The sequence below is a fragment of the Sebastes umbrosus genome, chromosome 18, assembly GCF_015220745.1.
Source record: "Sebastes umbrosus isolate fSebUmb1 chromosome 18, fSebUmb1.pri, whole genome shotgun sequence".
Lineage (NCBI taxonomy): Eukaryota > Metazoa > Chordata > Actinopteri > Perciformes > Sebastidae > Sebastes > Sebastes umbrosus.
Genome location: NC_051286.1, coordinates 18,823,404 through 18,845,612, shown reverse-complemented (window position 1 = coordinate 18,845,612; position 22,209 = coordinate 18,823,404). Strand labels below are relative to the sequence as shown.

At 40.4% G+C, this 22,209-nt stretch overlaps 2 protein-coding genes across 6 annotated transcripts; one reads left to right on the top strand and one right to left on the bottom strand.

The window, feature by feature from the left end:
• Positions 1 to 3,934: 3,934 nt before the first annotated feature.
• On the bottom strand, positions 3,935 to 11,780 carry actr10 (actin related protein 10). Its single transcript, XM_037749958.1, has 13 exons — positions 11,583 to 11,780; positions 9,825 to 9,897; positions 9,650 to 9,732; positions 9,420 to 9,528; positions 9,059 to 9,166; positions 8,731 to 8,798; positions 8,467 to 8,546; positions 7,165 to 7,200; positions 6,688 to 6,767; positions 6,487 to 6,560; positions 6,162 to 6,243; positions 5,118 to 5,319; positions 3,935 to 4,996 (listed from the first exon to the last, which is right to left on the bottom strand). The coding sequence occupies exons 1-13, from the start codon at positions 11,657 to 11,659 to the stop codon at positions 4,815 to 4,817; spliced, it is 1,254 nt and encodes a 417-aa protein (XP_037605886.1). The 5' UTR covers positions 11,660 to 11,780; the 3' UTR covers positions 3,935 to 4,814.
• A 2,810-nt stretch (positions 11,781 to 14,590) lies between these two features.
• On the top strand, positions 14,591 to 21,882 carry LOC119476572 (armadillo-like helical domain-containing protein 4). Of its 5 annotated transcripts, none has more exons than XM_037749957.1 (8): positions 14,591 to 14,975; positions 16,011 to 16,900; positions 18,012 to 18,395; positions 19,051 to 19,200; positions 19,323 to 19,481; positions 19,635 to 19,666; positions 20,417 to 20,551; positions 20,666 to 21,882. In XM_037749957.1, the coding sequence occupies exons 2-8, from the start codon at positions 16,033 to 16,035 to the stop codon at positions 20,738 to 20,740; spliced, it is 1,803 nt and encodes a 600-aa protein (XP_037605885.1). In that variant the 5' UTR covers positions 14,591 to 14,975; positions 16,011 to 16,032; the 3' UTR covers positions 20,741 to 21,882. The 5 variants fall into 5 exon arrangements, with proteins under 5 accessions (XP_037605885.1, XP_037605883.1, XP_037605881.1 ...); XM_037749955.1 differs by having other exon boundaries at positions 14,593 to 14,975; positions 16,014 to 16,900; positions 20,417 to 20,566; XM_037749953.1 differs by having other exon boundaries at positions 14,593 to 14,975; positions 20,417 to 20,566.
• The last annotated feature ends 327 nt before the right edge of the window (positions 21,883 to 22,209 follow it).

Below are 22,209 nucleotides of genomic sequence, written 5' to 3'. Positions count from 1 at the left end.
AGTTAGAATAATTATAAATAATAATAATTATAGTTAGACAAACTTAGGAAAAAAATTAATTAGAGTATATGTATGGCTCGATAAGGAAGCTGGTTAATAATTAATAATTGATTTATGGAGAGAAGGGGTGGGATTAAATAAGTTTATACTTCTTATCACTCATTTTCGAATATGTAAATCAAGGCATCAAGTGTTTGACAATTTATTTTTCTTATGCTTTTCTTTGTATGTAAATGCTACTTGTTTCTGACTGTCCACTTGTTGGTATGATCATTCTTTTTCTTTCTTTCTTTTTTTTTGTATTCTACATGTTCGAAATAAATTTTGAAATGAAAAAAATTAACTATAATAAACAAAACGTAATTAGCCTACTTGCAGTGCTAGAAGTGGAAAAAAATAAGTGTCAGTACTGCTTTCCTGTGTTATTTGTAGCCTATAGTTTAGAGTATCATTCAGGTTTTAGGAGCAGTGTCCCAGTCAGGATGCTCGTAAATATTATGCAGTAGGATAAAGAAAAACATTGTCAATTTAGATAGTGAATAAAAACTATTAGGCGATATTGGGTTTGGGGGTCCTACCCCAAAAAAATCTGATTTCTGACAGAGGGTTTTAACTTAAAACTGCAATTTTACATCATTTTGGACTATTATTAGTTAAATGATTATTTTATTATCATCACATATCACAGCCTTCGTCTGAACATTTAATTCTTCTGGAAATGTTTTTCCGTAAAAGAGCAAATTCAGAAAACTTTTAAATAATGTTTCATTAATTATATTTATTCATAAATAAATAAAAAAATGATGACGAACAGTTTACTAATTATTTTACAAAAAGGACGTGAACATTGTGATGATTGATTGCACCCTCGTCCTCGTTCTTTTTTTTTAATTTTTAATTTTTCAGATAAAATGAAGAATTAGGCGTTTCTTCGTGGGTTAAGAAAATTGTCCTTCCATTCCTCTTAGCTAAGCTAAATAAACAATTAAAAAAACAATTGGATTATCTGAAAAAGTGCTCTGTCACAAAGCTGAAAACATACATCATGACTCATGAAAAGTTTATGGTTTTCACTGGATGGCAACGTGTACACAGAAATGAATGAAATCCAATGGTTGCCAGGAGTAGTATAGGAAAGATACCTAAAAGAAATATAAAACTGTACAGCATGCATGAAAAAAAATGTAGTCTAAAGGTATTGCACACAAACACACTGACATTTTTTTGTGTCAATGTGTTGGCACAAACACAGTAGACCTGAAGCTATCAACATTGTTGCTGCAAGAATGAACAGAATGTCTCCCTCCCTTCACTCCTGATTTTGGCATGTTTATGCACAATCACATGTTTACTACAGATAACATGTCTGATACCATCAGTTGGCATGAGTGCTATAAACAACTGTAGCCTTCCTGTTACACAATACCTGGCTTCTCCTGCTTTGTAGATACTTTCAGTTACAGTTAATGCTGATTCTTGATTATGTTCACTTCCCCAAACTGACTTACAGGTGCACTGATAACGAGCCGTATCACATCTCTTGTTTGCTCATTCTGCAAGGCGTGAATGACAAGCACAGATGTGCCCCCTACATTTATGAGGAGGGCTCAGGTGTGTTTTCACAGCCGGTGTGATTTACGGGATCATTGGGCTGCTGTGTGTTTTGAAAAACAGCCTCTGTGGAGGAGATAACTGAGATGGATGATGCCTCTTCTCTCACCACATTTGCTCTCTTGCTCCTTGCGGGCTGTGACGGTGGACCAGCTTGGTGCTCATGTGGAAAAAGTCGGTTTTACATCACCTTGTACATGACGTGAACTTTTGTATGAAATGGGTATTTTGTAATACTCCTGGTGTCATACGATGTGCTCAGCAAATCCAGCACGTTCAGGAGGAGTTTGCACTCCCAAATCTATCTGAAGGATGTCTAAATCTATAGCGCAGAATACGGATATAATCATCATTTAACGTCAGGATTTCATACTTCGAAGATCCCGACAGATTTGAGGGCGTGTGAACTGCTTTTGAACTTTCTGGTCTTCCAACACTCCTTACATTCAGGGATCACCCACGTTCCGGGAGCTTCCCCTCTTCCCGCTCAGACTCCCAGTCTGATAGCCAGAGGTCAGACGGACAGCTGCTGCTTCCTGTCTCTGGGAACCACACTGATGCTCCAGTCCCAGTCCCCATCGAGGGAGGATGGGGTTTCCCTCAGCTGGAGCAGAGGCAGCAGGTGGGACTGTACTACTCTATATCCCCAGATCTGGGCTGTCTTTAGCTATATGGTCAGAAATGGATAATCTGAGTAAGTTTGGTAACTCAGACAAACATTGGCCTGCATCCACAGGTAGGAGGTTGTTTCATATGAGTGAACAAAGGTCTTATTTTCCTCTCCAAAATCCCTCTGGAGTTGAAAGAGGTTCATTAGATGCATCTTTTTTTTTTACCCTACATCACATGGAAACAGATGAAACTCAAACATAGCCAGATTTTAGCTGGAAGTCAACCGTTATTAACCTACAAATCACATGCAGTGAAAAATGTTTTCAACAAGCATGTTATGAATGCTTTGGGGAGGTTGTTTGGCCTTTACTGCTGTCACTGAAGAAGACAGGAAAGACAAACAGATACACACCTCCTGACATCCATCTACAGCCTGATCTCCGTCTCTCCTCCGCTCAGTGTTTACGCCTATTTTCAGAATCCAAACTCTGATCTGATTTCCCACACTTTTTGCCAATCTTGGGCTGCAGGTGCATTGTGGGTAATGCTACTAGTTCCCAAGCCCACAGTGGCCAGACGGACCAAAAACTGAGTGATGAATGTGACCCAGAAGGCCAAACAGATGCAGCTCCTTTCTGGGACGCACGCATTAACAGTGTGTTTGGGGGTTTCTTGAATACGTTTAGCAGAATAGAGGCCGTGGATAAAGCTTCGGACATTTAGAGTAGATGAGGAAAAATGAATTCCCTTCAAGGGATATAAAGTGCAACAAATGAGGCTTCTGATCAACTTACACACAGAAACAAAGTTGGATGACATTTTGTTCCAAAGGCAACTTAAACTTTGTGCTACAAGATGCGAAATGTCACCATAATAAAAAATAAACACAAAAATAAAAGACACCCTTTAAGGTGGAACATGAGGCTTAAATGTAGCTGGATAAATGCCTGAAAAAACATATTTCCCTATGATGCGGTGCAAATTTATAGCTCTGAGATTCAAATGGAAAAAAAATTGAATTACCGACTCGCAGTTGTATGCCTCCTTCAAGTTAAGTTACCAAGTCAAGATGCAGTTTAAATCCATGTCTGTCCAAAATGTCATCACTTCATTTTAACTTGTTAGACATTTGTGTAAAATTGTCATAATTAGCATATGAATTCTTGAGTCATGGCTAAAAACATGCTTAGTAAGGTCACAGTGATCTTTGACCACCAAAATCGAATCAGTTCATCCTTGGGTCCAACTGGACATTTGTGCCAAATTCGAAGAAATTAGCTCCAGGCATTTCTGAGATATTCTGTTCACGAGAATGGACTGTAAGGACGAACAACCCAAAAACATAACGGGGATGGCTGTCGCCAGTGCGAAAGCATAATAATAGAAACTGTGAATTTTGGCAGCACCCGAGGCAATACTCCGGGGGGGAAAGGCACTTTTCTGGGTTGACAGTGAACTAGATGTGATTCAAACTTCTTTAAAGTTTATATAGACAATGCAGTGAGTTGTTTTCTACCTTTTGGAAGTAAGTCAGTGGACTCTTTCAAGACTTATAAAATAGGAATGTTGTTCATAGTTCAGGATGGTGTCTGTAAGCTATCTTCACACAAAAACAGACAGCTGTCTAATCAGCTATTTCTTTATGAAATATTTGAGATTCTTTTTTAAAACATACACCGTGTTCTAGGATAAAAAGGGCAGAAAAAGCAAGTCTGATTAGATTCTGAATATTTATTTGTTGCAGTAGTTGGATTTAAAGGTTACAGATCAAGATGACATTGTTTGGAAGATGTTTTAGTCTGTAAACAACAACAACTACTATGGTTGACACACACAGGTGGTTTCAATCATTTAGCTTGATCAGACCACCGCTCAGGACAGTGTGGATGTGTTCAGATCAACACTGACTCACATATCTCTGACCCTCCTGTTACATGTGCTACATTTTTACATGAAAAGCCGTTATTAGCTGGAATAACTGTGTGAGTGTACAGGAATTTTATTGAGTTCAACAACCGCTAAACACAGCGATATAATAAATAAGTGACATGTTTTTTGTTTGTTTTTTTGGGGGGGGACTTCATGGGACATTACCGTAAAAAAACACTCAGATCACCACACTTAATCACACACCCTACTAGAATAATGTCTGCTTTTTCCAAAGTTTAGCAACATTTTCTGCAGTTTTGCTGACAATTGGATGACTTAAGCTCAATTTGGTAATCATCTGCCAACAAAATCCAAAACAAAGTGGCGTTAAAGTGAGTATAGGTTCAGTCTTGCTCAATGAGACTTCAAATGAAACCAAAGACACGGCTGGAGAACCTATTTGAAATTCTAACACCGTGATTCTTGTAGAATATCAATGTAACCACCTAAAATCCCCAATATCTGTTCTGTCTGGTGAGGTCAGAAACCAGCTCACCTGATCGTCAAACAGCCCACAGTGGGTGCATACAACAACGTACGTGGGACTACTAGACAGCTGTTTCGTGTAGTCAACACATGAAATGTTACATTTAAGATTACTGAACTGATCTATTACGGCGAGTAAAAGAGAGTACATTATTTGAATTGTGTTACTGCACATTCTACTTCTCTGTGGAGAAGGCTCTCTTCATAAGTGGTGGAGGCGTCTTTCCTGCTTCGTAGAGAGATTCAGGAGGAGGGGAGCTCAAGCAGCACCAGTCTGGGATGCGGCCTGTCTGGTTGTAGTAGTCTCGTGACACCGACCTGCTGCCCAGGATGTCCTGCAGCGCCCCGAAGATAGCACCTGTTGAGCGGAGGACAGTATGAATACAGAGAGGGCTTTCCAAATGATACCATTTGCTTATTTTGCTCACTTCAGTTCAAAGGGTAGTGGATGACTATTTAAATAAAATCTCATGTCTGACCTCCGAGCCAGGCGGTGCAGTTGGGTTTGGCAGGTGGAGCGTGTATACGCAAGCTCTTGCTGGCCAGCACGTCGCTGTACTTGGGTTTCTCCACAAGGAGGCGTATCTCCGCCAGCAGGCGGTGCAGGAAACCCGGCAGCATGGCCGTGCCTCCGATCACCACCAGGTTCTCCGAGAGCACCTTACGGGTGTCAATGGGGCACTACAGGGAAACACACATTTACCAAATTAGAACATTTACTTGGGTTTCACCTGTTCTTTTCACCCTGATATGACAGATTAGAGAGGGATTACAATGAACACATTTTGCCAGTGCAGTAGGAGTAAAGAGAAGGCAGGAGGAAGCAGTAGTTCTACCACTACAGGACAGCATTTTGTGGTTTTCAGGTGCAGACTGAAACAAAATGTGATGGATGGAAGAAGCTGAAGCTGGCATTACTACAGTGCCTTCTCTTCAGCCCTGCTGATATATCAATATATCCTGAGTAGAGTGCTGCACAGATTGGGGTTTAAACGTATTGCTGTAGCAGGCTGTGTAATGTCTGCTGCTGCTGCACCCGCTGAGATTAATTAGCCCGGTCCGGGGCCGACTTGGTCCCCACATGGAACAACAAAACTGCTCTCGGTTACATGGAGCGGCCTCAGTTGAGTGTCGCCATAGCAACCACACCGAATCAAACTGTACACTCGACTCCGCGGCTGTGCAATACAGAGAGCAAAACTGGGTTGCTGCATTCCTCCTGTTAAACATACTGAGGGTTTAAAGCAGCATAATTAGGGAGAAACTAATTCAAACTGCTATCCACCAAAAGGGAAGATTAGTGAGGCAAAATCCAAATGGAATAATGTCAACCAAAGCACAAAAGATGGTGAAGAGGGCCATGTAAGATTATACTATATTGCTGCAACATGCATGCTCTAAAACAGTGGTTCCCAACCTATATTACTTGATTACTTTACATCAAGTAAGTGATTGCTCATCAATATAATATCGTGCCCTCAAACATGCCGAGACATATATTAGAATGAATAACTTGTCTCTACCTTGACCAGAGCATCAAGTATCAGAGAGGCCACGCTCTTCTCTTCATTGTCTTGTTCAAAAAGGATCTCCATCACAGAGTCCCTGGAGAAAAAAAAAGAGAAAATCTACTGAGTGACAACTTTGTGACAGAAATTTAAAGACACAGTGCAGACAACAAGCAAGTTAAAAGACTATTATCTTGTCCCACAGATGGACGGTAGAGCAGAGAGACAAACAGAGTTCTAGTTTTAAAAAAAAAACAAAAAAAAGAGCTAAATATCTGTGTTTGTCTCAGTTAAAGGCAACAGCAAATATAATAAAAAAAAACATAATTTGATGAACTACCTGATCGATCCGTTGACGTGCAGGATTTTCTCACCATCCAGAGGATAATCAACATCTGGAGGAGGGGCTGGACGCTACAAACACGTTCACAGAAAGGAAGAATTGTAGACAAATGCACAGCAATGCATTAGTTAATTCAAACATTTGTTTACAGACTGAGTATAACTAAGGTAACTAGTATAAAAACAACATGTCACTCACTTCAGCTGTACCATCCAGGTTAAATTTGGCTTCCTGGATCTTGAGACCTCTCTGCAGGTCACTGACAAAACATGTTCTGACTGCAGGAAACAAAACCAATGAGCAAACATCCAACTAAAAGACAGGTACATTTATAACTAAGGATGAACATTTTAACCAATGTCCTTAATGACTGTAGGCAATGTAACAACCGGTAATTAATTAAAAAGCTTTAAGACGCACATTAGTCCTCAATGAAAGCTATAATTACATTATTGGCATGGGTTATTTTGCAGCACCAAGTAAATTACATATCTGCATCATTGTGAAACACACATCCGTTTTCAGCTAGGATAATATTCCAGTGTACAGATGGTAATGAAGGGAGCAGGCTTTTGGGAATGCTGTCTTTGAAGGAAATAATTAAAATCTCGATCCGTTATCCTCACGGGAGAAAAAGCGAGGGGTGCAGAATTTAAACCCTGAAAACAAACCTACCCTTGATATCCTCCACAGTCTCCTCTGGGATGGTCCCTGAAGAAAAGATTAAAAAGAGACATATAAATGAGGAGAAACTTAATTTTCTCTGGTTGGCTTATTCACAAATCAGCTATTTCTCTCATTTCACTTCCAAGTTAGATTCATGATGGGGCTGAATCAGCGTTTGGGGAATGTGTGCGCTGACACTGTAGCAAAGGACGGTCCAGTTGTTGCAAAAGAAACTTGTATTGTGGTATTTAGTTACTACTGTCATACAGTCCAGTCATTCCTAAAGACTGGGTTGGGAGCCACAGGTGGGTCGCAGGAGATTTTATTAGGGTCGCCAAAATAAATTTGTAGAATTTCTTCCAGTCTTGTATTTAAGGATTTATATCTGCAGTACACCTTTGAGCCACATGAGGGAGCCTGAGTGTTCGTACTGCTCTGATAAATGTAGCCTACTTATAACACTGAATCTAATATGAAAGGTTAGCGTACATTCTGTTTGTTTTGCTGGAGAAATAAAAAGAATGAGGTAGCCTGTTAACTCTGCCTAAATGCATTTATTTGGTCTCAATTATAAAGTATATAATGTTTTTATAGGTTTCCAATAACGTGCATAAATCGAAGTTCTGATTTATCAAACGTTTATCTCTTCGAAACAGCTGGTTTACCTATTCAAGATTCTATCTGGTGATGCGGAAATGGCAGTAAAAATGGTCAGGAACGTTCATTTACGAAACAAATTCACTCTTCTCACAATTTATGGATGAGGCCTATTGTGAATTGGGTCGCGATGGTTTGTCATTTATAAAAAAAAAATGGGTTCCCAGAAAAAAAGTTTGGGAAACACTGATACAGACAATAACAAATCATGTATAGAGATTTCAGGCATTAATCTTTCTCTGATTACAGAGATCTGAGGCCCTCTGTTCTTACTGCAGAAATGCAGTTGGTTCAACAGCCCAGCCGAGAGAGTCGGCCTCCTGTCTGTCTTAATTATTGATACATATATGTGTAGCTTCTCTCACTCTGCTGCAGCTGTAGATCTCACAGCTCGACACGACCGTTCAGTTTGGTTTCCTCCATCAAGAAAAAGTGTGGCGAGAAAACTCTAAAATTAGACTGTATGCATATGTATAATTCACAAATTGAGAAAGGGACTCGCTGAAATGTCACACAGAAACAAGTTTTTCTTATGAATAGTAAATGACGCATAATGGGTCAAAGCCCATATATTTTTCTGCCCTCTGCATCGTAAAACAAATCAGCTTTTTCAAGCGTATCCATTTAAAAAGACGAGTATTTTTCTGTAATTACCAATGGCAGCTGGTACACTCTGCCCAGTGGTGGTGTCTGTGTCCACAGTGCACAGTTCCACAAGAAGTCCATCTAATTCTCTGTAATAAATACAGACACATGCAGTTATGGGAGGAAACAAGCACATCTAAAACAAAAAAAACAAAGGTTTCATTTTACAGTCATAATATTTGCAATCAACGCGTGTTCTTTTTACAGACAAGAGTGCACAAAATAGTACACCAACATGCAAAGTCACTTCTGAAATCTGTTAGAGCTACTTACTTATGGATGGCTTTCCCTCCCAAAGGCAAGGCCTCCCAAGCTGGCAGAATAGGAGTGCACTCATAAACCTGAGTTCACAGTTAAGGTGGTAACGTATAAAGTTTATACACAAGTTTTTCCCCTTCGAGAGGGGCTAGTCGTTTCCCCCCGCTTCCTGTCTTTATGCTGGTCGAGGCTAAACGTGTCCTGGACCATACTCTCCATTGAGCTGACAGAGATTAATCAATCTTCTCTCCTGATTGTGGGTAAGAAAGCAAACATCCAATTCCTAAACAGTTGGAATATTCGTTAAAAGGTCGAAGACTCCAAGATGACAGAAAAAGGATACAGGTAGCACCAGCGTCTCTGTGTGGCCACAGTCCATCACAAGAGCAGAGTTGATGCCCAAAGTCATGATGGCCATGAGGTGACTTGGGGCAAACAGCACAGAGGGCACCTGGAAAACACCATCAAAGAATAACACACTGTAGCTCACACTCACTATCAAGGTTGTCAGTAAAGTTAAAAAGACGTGTGTTATAGCAGGACTTTCTTTACTGTAGTCAAGCTGAAGTTCCTATACTTTTCAAATTGATGTGGAAATCACATTTATTGTATATTTAAACAAGTACATTTCTTACATGCATTAACACTTCTTCAAAACGTGTTCGGCAGCTTCTATAAAACACTGATCTGCTTGGTTTTCATACCTCAAACTGTTTGAAGAAAACCTTGGTGAGCGTCTCTCTGAAGTGAGACGGGCAGAGGATGGACTCGATGATGACCACTCTTCTGTCTCGAGGGTTCACCAGCAGGTGCCTGATTGAGACAAATGGGAGGACAAACATTGATTCAATGAGGCTGGACCATTCAGCTAAAAGCAGTATATGTTCTGTAAAAAAGGATGTTTAAACACTTGCTTACAGCAGCAGAGTCTCACCTGAAGTACAATAAATGGATAAACTCTTTGAGGATGACATAAAGCTCTTCTGTGTTGATGTTGTACTGAACAACTTTGATGGCCTGAAAGTGACACCACACATTAACACATCATTTTGCAGTCTCCAAACATCCTTCCAAATGATTACACTCAGCAAAGCACAGCGGTGTCTCACCTGCTGCTGTCCCGGTTTCCGGATCTCGCTCGGAATTATGAACCTGGGCCCCGTTTCCCCCGCAAAGCCACATCTGCAAGAAACAGAAAACGGTCAGCAGAGCAGCTAGAGGGCGTGCAGAGAAGATCGAGATGTTTACTTTTAGTTGTTCAATATTATTACTAGCAAGAAAAATGCAATCAGTAACCTTTTTTTAAGGCTCCTGCACATTCTATGATACAAGCAAGAGTAGGGACTGCATACAAAGACTTGGCTTAAAGATCCCATATTATAAAAAAGTGCGATTTTCATGTTTTTTATTATAAAGCAGGCTAAAGTCCTATATAAATACTGTGAAAGTATCGAAACACTCAATCCACAGGGAAATACACACAGCCCATATTCCGAAACTCTGCATTTGAAACAAGCTGTCAGGATTTCTGTCCATTTGTGATGTCACGAATATACAATATTTAGACCCTTACACAGATTTAAACATAAACATTCTAAATGTGTCCCAGTTTATTTCCTGGTTGCAGTGTATGTGAATGTCATCAGCTGACAGGAAGTACACATGGACCCAAGCTGTTGCCTAGCAACGCAATTCTGTTGCAATTCCGTTGCAATTCCGTCAAAATGCGGTAAAACAGAGCGTTTAAGACAGAGGGTAAATACAGGCATATTCAAGCTGACAGTATGAGGAAAATAAAAGTTTTTTTGAACATTAAAGCATGGAAACATGTTCTAGTAGAAAACACAAAATACAAATATGAACCTGAAAATGAGCATAATATGGGACCTTTAAAGGGCTACATAATCATTTTAGCAAGTTGCATATAAAAATAACAGAGCAGCTCTGTGTCAAATGATGTGGGACAGAAATTGTAGACAAAGAAATCATTATTAAAAGAGAAGAACAGTCCTCTTGATCTTCATGTGACTTGCCTCAGGCCAGTTTCTCATCTAGATAATATAATACATTTGCCTACAATTTCAGCAAGATGATATTCACTGCCAGCAAAAAAAATTAAGAATTTTATTGTATCATTTTTGGTAAATCTTCAGTAATGTGCTCATCGTAAATATGTATTATATAATTATATTAATAATAATATATAATTATATAATTATAATTTTTGTATACCTTTACCTCTCCTGTGTTTCACTCTGTTTGCTGATGTTGCAGCTTTGACAACTGAATTTCCCTCCGAGGATTAATAAAGGTTCATCTTATCTTATCTTATCTTATCTTATCTTATCTTATCTTATCGTAAATACCCTAATTGTGGGGAGATGTGTAAGATATAATGACAGATGAAGTGACTTTTACTATCAGACAGCTTTCAGATTAGCAAAAACCTATTTAGGTCACTCAAACAACAGTCAACAATGGAGCAGTAGCTTTATCTCACAGTGGATAAATGACAGAAACCTTGTCTGGTCTGAATTCTGGTTTAAATTGGCTCATTGTTTGAGATTTACCCAAATAAGTAGGGTGTTGAAAAGCGTTCATTTGACAGTGTAGCTGTGCTACCAGCTAGTTTAGCTCCTTATAGCTAAACACTGACATGTCTAATGTTAGTGAGCATTGACTGGGCGGCTTACTAGCTAACGCAACAGCATTTACCACCAGTATATATACATGTATATACATCATGTGTTTATGAAGTTTATCCCTGTATTGGTTGCCTAGAGACAACAGATATGTACGTTAGCATATTATGCTAACCTATATATATAGTTATTTGTTAAATAGACGTGCTAACAGCTGATACTCACTTTGTGTAAGCTGCTCCTAAATCAATAACGATGGCAGTCTTCTCTCCTCCACTTCCCAACCCATCAAATAATGGCATTTTATTAATGTGTTAGATAAAGTCAGTGTTGAGCCAGTTAGCATCAACAACACATCAGTTGTCTTCCGGTTGGGCTGGGTTGCGGTCCTCAGGAAACGCGATGACGTCACGTGGATTGCCTGATCACAAATATGCTCAAAATGATTAGAACGATGGAAACTTGGGGTTCGAATCCCACCTGTCTCAAGACTATCAATTCAATTCAATTTGCTTTATTGATCATGACTGTCAGGTGAACAATATTGCCAAAGCGTCAATTCAATGATAAAAATAAATAAAAATAAAAAAAGAACAAAATAAAAACAAAAACATATATATACACATATATACAATTCATTAAGCAAATTACAATATATAGATATTTAAAAAGAACATGCATGTAAATGGAAGAAAACAAAAAATAAGTAATTAATGTTTGTTGTGTCAATAAAACAAACAAACAAATACAACATAATTAATACAAATATATTGCAATATCAAAAGATAAATGTAAAAAACAACAAAAAAAAACAAAAAATAATCCATGAAGTAGAGAGTAAATAAAAGGCAGAGTGGGATTTACATCTATTATGTGTTGTTGTTGTGGTTGTCTCTTAAGCTGTGACTATCACTTCATGTCAAATAAAGGCCTAAAAAAAATTAAGAAATAGCCTTCAATTCAAATGTATTTTCGGCATACATAATTGTATTACTTTTCATATATTGCAGATATATTGTTGTGCTGTGATGAGTCGTGTATTGTATATTGTGTATTTTTTGAAGCGTTGAAAATTCCTGTATTCTAGGGATAACTGGTAACAGTGAAGAGCTCAGTTGAATGAAAATGAATAATAAATGAATTGTAAACGGATATAAACTTTCTTAAAGGTCCCATATTATGCTCATTTTCAGGTTCATACTTGTATTTTTGTTTCTACTAGAACATGTTTACATGCTGTAATGTTAAAAAAATAAACTTTATTTTACTCATACTGTCTACCTGAATATACCTGTATTTACCCTCTGTCTGAAATGCTCCGTTTTAGTGCATTTCAACAACGGAATTGCAAAGGAATTGCGTTGCTAGGCAACAGTTTGGGTCCATGTTTACTTCCTGCCAGCTGATGTTATGTACATACACTGCAACAGGAAATAAACTGGGACACATTTAGAATGTTTACGTTTAAAACCATGTTATGGTCTTACTATTATATATTTGTGACATCACAAATGGACAGAAATCCTAACGGCTTGTTTCAAACGCACAATTTCTGAATATGGCCGTGTGTATTTCTCCGTATATTGAGCGTTTTGATAGTTTAACAGTATTTATATAGAACTTAAACCTGCTTTATAACCTAAAAGACCTGAAAATCTCGCTTTTTACAATATGGGCCCTTTAAAAAGGTGTAACGATTGTCCCTCTGACTATTTACAAAGATGTAACTCATGCTGATGGTGTAAGCTCACTGGGCCACCACATGAGGTCACTGGAACTTTTTCTGTGTGTGCACCAACTGCCAGTTTTGTTGGTCTGTCTAGAAGGTTCTCATATCAAGACTAATATCTCTTGTCCCCTTAGGTGTCACATTTCTCTGGAGGGAAACACTAGCAAATTATTATACCATTTGTTTAACAATTAATTACCACATTGCCATATCATTAACTGTATTCAGTGTGTCACTCAATTCCTCCTTAGCACTAATCTCATGCATGCACCTGCTCATATGTTGTGCTATTTTGGAATAATTGAAAGGGCCAGTGTGGTCACACAGAAAGGAATCAGCCATCCACAAAACATTTCTTTATTTCTATAAATAGAGCTTCATAATAGCCTATGTTCACAATAAACCTGGGAGTGCATATGAATCACTGTAAGAACATGTGGATAATAACAGATACCTCTTCACTCCTTGTTTTCTTAGAGCTATTATTTTACAACAAACAGACTACAATATCATGAACATAACCCACGTAGACTCCTTTTGTTAAAGTTTTCTTAATTAACTATATCTTTTGCAGATCTGTTATTATGAGATATGAGGTTGAAATCATATATATATATATATATGATTTCAATCTCATATCTCATAGTATAGTATAGTAGTATAGTATTAACCAAATTCCTGTTTACATTCAATTACAATTCATTTTGCAATTTCTATGCACCCGTCGACCATAAATCTATATTTTTTCATTTTATATTTTATATAGGCTACGTGGTATTTTTAAATGCATTACTCAATGAAATATTTGTTAAATCTTTCTTATTGCATGAAAATGTATTTATGGTGTTGTTACTATGGCACACCAAAGACAACAGTTAGTGTTAATTTACTGTTAAAACGAAAATGATTTCAGCTGAAATCACTGTGTTGCCCTCTTTTTGATATTGGCCCATTTTACCTGAACATTGTGTCGTAGCTCAAGAGGGAACCTAGTGATACTCTAACTCTCATAATTCCAAAACAATTATACTTTTTCACATTTATTTTTTTGAACAATTCAATATTTAAGAGACCTATGCCAATGTATAAAAAATATCATAACATCTCCTGCATGGCTTATTTGATGGTCCTATAAATCATTTACTAAAAAAGTCCACTCCATATTTCATCCATATATATTCTGCACAATTTTCATGTCTTAGCTTAATGTTTCCTCTTTTATTTGCATCATTTTCTTTTTTATACATATTTAATGTGCACTCTTGGAGGGAGCCTTGAAAGATTTCCATTGCCAACGACTGCTTCTATGAACAATAAAGAACTTGAAACTTGAAACACAAGTAGGGCCTATACTGCTTTTAATCTAATTGATGCATTATTATTATCATTTTAAATACTACATTTGCCTCTATTGTAACAGAGCTGATTACATTTAGCAATAAAGAAAAAAATCATGTAATATTTGAATAAAACTCTCTGAGAGTATTGTGCAACATTTAAGTTGAGGTTAAGGAGCTGTCCATTCAGCAGCACCAGGAGCCTCGGATGACCCCTTTGGGAAAGATCATGACAACATGAACTGCTGATGATCATCCGACAAGGAATAGATGCACTCGGAGGTAATATAGTTATCATGAAGCAGATGTCGGTTTGAATAAAAATCTGCAGTTTTGATTGAAGCATTTGGTGGCAGCACGTCTGTTAAGCAGGCGGACATACGTAGAGAGAGAAGACTTCCAGTCAGTGACGCCGAGCTGCACAACAACAAGCCTCTCCTTCAGCTGCCTTTTATCCTCAATTTGTATCCGTGCGAACTGCAATTTCTTGTGCACACTGCAAGAGAATCTGTGCGTCCTCCAGGCTCAGCGATCCATCATGAACTCTGCAAGGTATTTATTATTTTCAGCCTTTAATTGTTATGCATCTCCAGAATATGATGCGCTCTAATACATAAGAATGCATGCATTGTAATCTCTCTCTGTGGAGGCTCTGATTAGCTCCAGTATGCTGATTCTGATTCTGCAGTGTGAATTTGTTTACAGTCCAAAGAAAATGCTCGAGCCACATTATGTTGTCAGGTGGTGGTGGTGGACGCAAATGCACGAGCATCCCTGCTGGTACACCGTATTGATCACACCGGGGAGGTGCGCATGCAGGCAGAAACGTGGGTTGTATTGTGACATTGTGTTGGACTATCTTGAGCATCATCAGGGCTGGGTGATGATTTCTCTGTCTGACTCAGGCAATATGACAGGGTGTCACCCTGCGAACAGTGTCGTTTCTCTTCCTTTTCTACAGCATTATTAGGTGATTATTGCTGTCAAATGCACCATGCACAGCCTCTTTTTTTATCCAATTTGGTAATGTGCATATATTGTGCTCTTTTTTAGAGAGAGATGCGGGCTTGTGTAGTTCTAACATTCATGGATCCATCTGTAGAGGATCCTAGAGGATAGAAAACCTGGTGCTATTTATAGGTGAAGTGCGGAGGGGTGCTAAGGATTGCTGTGTCAGATTCCCTCTCTCTCTCTCTCTCTCTCTTTCTCTGTTTGTCACTCTCCCTCTCTCTCTGTGTGTGTGTGCTTTGCATTTCCTTCTGTTTATACAAAATTAACACAAGAGATGAAAAAGGAATTTCACCCGAATTATCCAAAAAATGGTGCAGCTGTAGCATCAAAGCAAAGGCATGCAGTGATGCACAGTTAATCCTGTTCTCTCTGCTTATCACAGGCTATATATGAAGTGCTATATTTGCATTCTGACCCTTTAATCTGCACACACACTAAATGTGCCCTGTCACCTATCTTCCTTCCTTCCCTTCTGCTTTTGTCTCTCTGTCCACATGTCTGCCTGGGTGGCAACGTGTTGAAGGAAGTAGCAGAGCAGGGTCTGTTCACACTTTTATCATTCGTGTCCACTCTCAGCAGGCACTGAGACGAGACAGAGATGCTGATGTCTGGGACGCTCCATCGCCCCCTCCTCCTCATCCTGGCTGCTGGGACCTGTCTCTGTGTCTACGGCACCCCTGTCCACCTCCCAAACTTCACCCACACACTAAACTGTGATGGACAATGTGCCAGCTCAGTTGCTGCAACTGTTGGGTCAATCTCTGACCCCTCAGCTACAGAACATGTGACTGGCCTGATGCTGAATGTAGGTGCAGAAGGAGGGGCTGGCCCACATGGACGACCTGAGGGGATAGATGCAGTGACGCAGACGGGAAATGGGGACAGCCGCGATGGAAGATCTGGGCCGAGCGAGGCTGTCGGAGAGGAGGAGGCATGGAGCCAAAGGGAGAAGGTCGGGAGCTCATCCGAGATGGGAGACGCTGAAAGACAGTCGGAGGCGGCTTCGGTGCTGTCTGTTGGTCCAGAAGGTATAAAGGAGGACGCACCTGTTACCAGTGAGCCTGTGTTGAGTCCTACAGGTGGGAGGAAGCTGTCGGATGGATTTTCAGCCTCCTCCACGGCGCCGCCACAGCTGAGCATCCCAGCCAGGGAGGGCAAAGGTCAAGGTGAGGAGGAGCAAACAAAACCACCTGGTTATGGTGATGCTCTCCAGGATAAAGACCCAGAAACAAGCTCTACAGAACCTCCAAATCCTGGAGCGCGGCTCCAGAAACTGACCTCCCACAGCTCCATCCCTCCCACGGTCTTTTTCTCCCCACGGACCTCCACACATTTGTCCATTTGGGGCCACGATGGAACCATATCATCCCTCCCGGACCCCTTGCTGCCTGAAATTGGACCCAACATGATGCCCAGAGAGGATGGACCAGAAAGCCTGTGGACTGAGGCAGCAAGGCCCAGTGGAGGTAAGTCAGAGAGATTAGAAAAGCATGTTTTGGGGGGTAAAACTTTCTGTAATCCCTTTTTCCAACATGTCCAAACTTACAAAATCCCCTACTGTGTGCTTTGCAGTCTTTGTCACCTTCCACAACAAGCTGTACTCTGAGGCTTGCTGGAGTTTGCAGGGTTTCAGGAGGCTTCATTAAAAAAGTGAGGCGGAAATGAAAACGACACGTCTAGTGGCAGAGATTGCCTTTGATGATTGGCAAAGAAAAGGCGCCCCGCTTTTCCACGCTCCACTTTGAACCCCAGCTGGGACCCGTGGCGGTCTAATTACTTTCTATTCCTGACTCGAGCCGGGAAAAAAGAAAGGAACACGATTGCTAGGAATGGGCTGGTGGCAGGGTGTGTTACACAAGTCTTTAGAGGATTCAACCTATCTATACACCCCCCACCTCAAACCTCCTCTCTTCCTTCCCCACCCTTCACATTCCCCATCCAGACTATTGTAAAGAAACAGGCAGGTTATTATTCAGAGAGGCAGAAATGGATTAAAGGAGTCTGCCTGAGCCAATATGTGTTCCCGCCGTCCATTTGGGGATTGTCTGTTTGATGAAGCTTCCTCCCAACAGAAAGGAAGCTGACAAAAAAAATTCCCAAAACAGCATTATGTAAAAGGATTGCAGCCTTTATAAGCATTTTTCAGCCTACTTTAGAAATGCTTTGGACTAAAGGAAATGCCTGAGAGATAGGCAGCGGCAGTGTCTCCAGTGACAGCCCCCTCTGTGGTCGCCTCTTATCTAGAAAGAACTATTTTTCGAACAATCCTCCTTTCATTGTGTCTGAGCTGAACTCGGCTCTGAGAGGGTGCTTCTAATGAGAAAAGTGCACGTCTAAAGAGGTGCCACTTTCAAAAAGTTGCATTCTGTCATAAATACTTGAGTGCTGAATGCTGTTTCTGCTTTGCAATAGAAAATATTTCCAGCCGAGTTGTGTGTAAAGAAACTGCTCATTTATTTGCCCTAGTTTACTCACTGAAAACATCATTTTTCAGCCTTCAGTATTTCACATCCAAACAAGTTCACCCTTTCTAAATGAAATACCATCCTGATCCTCATCCTGTCTCATGTGCTACAGTGGACACCGTGGTCCCGCCGTCTCAGGATGAAGCCACCGAGGGTACCATGTCATCAGAGGCTCTGCCTCTCATCTTTGAGCCTTTTGAAGATGTCACACCAGAGGGGGCGGCGGCAGCGGTCACCCTGGTGCCCGGCAGCGCTCAGCCTCCCGCTGCCATGGCGACCGGAGGAATGCCTCAGTCAGAGGCGGACCTGGACCAGCTGGTCACCGTGGAGACAGACAGCGACGGCCCCTCGCACGCCCCGCTGATGGGGCTGATACCAGACTGGACGTCACCTTGGCAGACGTCTGGCGGGGAGCTCCTGGAGCCGATGGGCTCTTCGGGTCCGTCTGTTTCACAGCGGCCAGCCGGGGCTGAGCTGGAGGATCAGTCTGAGAGAGGTGATGTGGCAGGACCAGAATGAATGAATGAATCTTAATGTCAACATAATGCTCTGTGGAACAATTACTTAAAGCAGCAGTGGGTAGAAATGGAGCAATTATGATTAAAAAAAGTTATTTTTATAAAATGGTCACTATATCCCGACAGTAGTGCATGAGCCATCTGAAAAAAGTCATGTGCCTCTGTGTCCTAACAACGGCATCTGCAAGATTTCACAGACCGGAGGAAAACAACCAATCAGAGCCGAGCTGGAGCCTTGCCGTCTCTGAGCAGCTGTCAATCACTCGCAAACTCCGATCAAACGGTTAAACTAGGCAGCACTGATCAAATATAAGATCAATATTCTGTTACTGTAATGCCTATTGCTTTATTATCTCTCAGAACACTTGAGTTACAATATGCTGAAAGGTTATTATGGAATATTTGCCCTGTCTACTGCAGGTTTAAGTACCACGTATCTTTTTAGTTTATTCCCTCTAGGCAGCCACTGGTTGGTATTCGTGTCACTTCAGCATTAATGTGAACTTGTTGATACTTGAAAGTCTAATTAGGCATCTTGTACTTGGAGACACATTATTACACTGCAGTTGTGCTCACAGTGAGTTAAAAACCTTTCTTGCTTTCTCCTCGGGCCATGTAATTTGTAACGTGTAGGTGCTGCGAGGACACCGAACCTTGAAGAGAACTTGCCCACCGCCGGTCCCTCCCTCTCATCCCTCCAGCATGCTATGACAACGGTAACCATGGCAACCCATCGGCCGGCGCACAGATCCAGATCAGGATTGGAGGAGATGGAGTCTGAGGGTAAGACGAGTTTTAACTGAAAAACATTTTCATTTTCATTATCTTTTTTTTCATTTTCAATCATATAAATGTGATCTTTTCTTGGCTGCTGAATGGGATCGTTTTAATTTGTTTCCCCACAGAGGAGCAAGATGAGGATGAGGAGGATGAAAACTCTGAGGAATCGGTGGAGGATGAGAGCGATGAGGACCTGACGGAAACACCTAAAGCATCCTCGACGCAGCCTCCGTACAGCCTCATCCCTCCGCCTCCTGTCTGGGTTCAACGCAACCAGGGGCTGAGTATGACAACATATGGTTTATAAATGATCTTTTTATAAGCCCTGGAATTTAGCATACTGTATTTAATGCATACTGTATTTAAGTGACCAGAAACATTTAAACTACCACTATATAGAGAGAAATGGTGCTACATCTGTGGCTCTTTTCTTCCAGTGAGAAGCTGGGTCGAGCTGATCAGAGAAAAGGTAAGACTGCCCCCTGCTGCCCCTAAAAAGTCTTGGTTGTCCATAACAAAATGTTGCTCCCTTACTAAATAGTGTTATGGATAAAGCTGGTTATATTCTCTATTTCTTTAGTCTTATCTGTTAGGCTGCTTAGATCATCTTTCTTCATCCAGGCAAATTAACCACCACTGTTTTTGATCATTTGGAGTATAACAAAGATTACCTGGATTAGACTTGTTTGTTCCGTTTTGACAGGGCCGGTTTAAGACATAGGCCATATAGGCGGTCGCCTAGCCCGCTATCTTCTGGGGGGCTTTGGTTATTATTTTTTTTAAATGCTGATGGGCGCCCTTCCTTATTTTCTGCATTGAGGTTACAAATGAACAAAGAAAGAAAGAAATACACTTTTCACCCCTGTAACTCTCTTTCTCTCACTTTTTCATCTGCCTGGCCGTACTTATTTGTTAATAAAAGTGTAAATTGTAGTGAAAATGACTAAACACTTTAAAGCCAACAATATCAGGGACCAATTGTACATTTATATTATAATCAATAGTTATTTATGAAAATCTTAATTGTTGTCTTAAAACCATTGTAATGTCTGATGTGTGTTGCAGTTTACAGGGCTAGGGTTAGGGTTCTTGGGGGGTTGAACTCTAACCCTAGAGCGGGGGGTTGTGGGCTCCAAATACGAATTTCGCCTATAGGGCACCAAAATGGCTAGAGCCGGCCCTGCGTTTTAACCTCTGTGTTTGACCTCACCCTCGCCAGGCAGGTTACGTGTCTGGGATGTTGGCCCCCGTGGGCATCGGCATTACCGGGGCCCTGCTAATCGTCGGCGCCCTCTACAGCATCCGGATGATTCACCGCAAGAGAAGGAACAGCTTCAAACACCAGAGGAGGAAGGTCAGGCAGCCAGAGGTCAATACTCCACTTGGATTTATCACTTAATACTTATTTCACTTGTTATCGAGGATCAATCTTGTGATTAAGTATTAAGTTTTATTCTTCCTCCCCCAGCAACCTCGAGAGCCCGGGACCAGCCGCCAGGATCAGGCCATGCTGCTGGCCGACAGCTCTGAGGATGAGTTCTGATGAGAACTCCTTTCGTCAGTGACCGATGATGGCTGACGCTCCTGTAAAGGAAGCTCGGCAAACACCCCCATCGCCATGACTACCGCATCTCCAATCACCCCCGGGCTGTTTGGCTATGACTCATCTGATCCACAGAGTGTGACTGAGTAGCCTATAGGGCACAATTTGCACAGGCTGCACAAAGGTCAGCTTTGTATACCTACCCCCCCTCCCCCCTTACTAAAAGTACCAATGTGAGCACTTTTCTGAATGTTGTCAGGTGATGTTGACACTAATGGCTTGGCAGGGCTGGCGTCACTTTGACATCAAAAATATGATATTGCTGCTCGTAAAAAGCAGGGTATTGGCAGGATGACAGGGTTGCTGGTAAATTGTTGGAGTTGAGGGGGAAAGTGTCGACCAGCGGGTTTTCTGTCAAGTAATAAAAAAAAGGGCTGTAGAGAGTAACATTACATAAACAATGTAAATATATGTACTGTATATGTAGCTGACTTGGGGTCAGTCGTTTTAGTGTAAATACAGTTTTACTTCTTGCTACACATCTGGATATTTAAAGGAATTGTTCAACATTATGGGAAATATTTGCTTTCTTGCTGGGAGTTAGATAAGATAGACTCTCAGATAAAAATGTGGTATCTATCGTCTCATCTAACTCTCGGCAAGAAACCGAATAAGCGTTTCTCAAAACGCTGAACTATTTCCTTGAAGCAAGATTTCCACACATTTCAGAAACCAGTGGAGGAAAAAGTACTGAGAACTTTTACTTAAGTAAAACTACGAATACCATGATCTATAAGTATTCCATTAAAAGTAAAAGTCATTTAAAATCTTATTTAAGTAAAAGTACAGAAGTATTATAATCAAAATGTACTTAAAGTATCAAAAGTAAAAGTACTTGTTTTGCAAATTATATATTATTATATATATATAATTTTATATATGATATCAATAGTTTAGTTCAGAGGTTCCCAACCCTGGGGTCAGACTCCACAGGGACAGAAAATAAATCTGAGGGGTCATGAGATGATTAATCGGGTAGAAAAGAAAAAACAAAAATTTCTATTAATATTTTGGACTCTTCTTTAATCTTTGATTTTTATTGAAATGTTGGATTCAAACAGTTATTTAAATGAAAATATTTGGAAAAAGTCGGGGGGGCAAACTAGAGAGCAGCCACTGGTTTAATTTTTAACAAATTGTATTTTATAATATGATCATATGTTGTTTTTTTTGTAACTATATCTGTCAGATAAACGCAGTGGAGTAAAAAGAACAATATTTCCCCCTGAAATGTAGTGGAGTAGAAGTATAAAGTAGCACACAATGGAAATACCCAAGTACAGTACACATACCTCAAAGTTGTACTTAAGTACAGTACTTGAGTAAAAGTACTTAGTTACTTTCCACCACTGTCAGAAACCTTCACATACAATTCATTTGAATTAATGCTTCGTTTAAATGTGAATTTT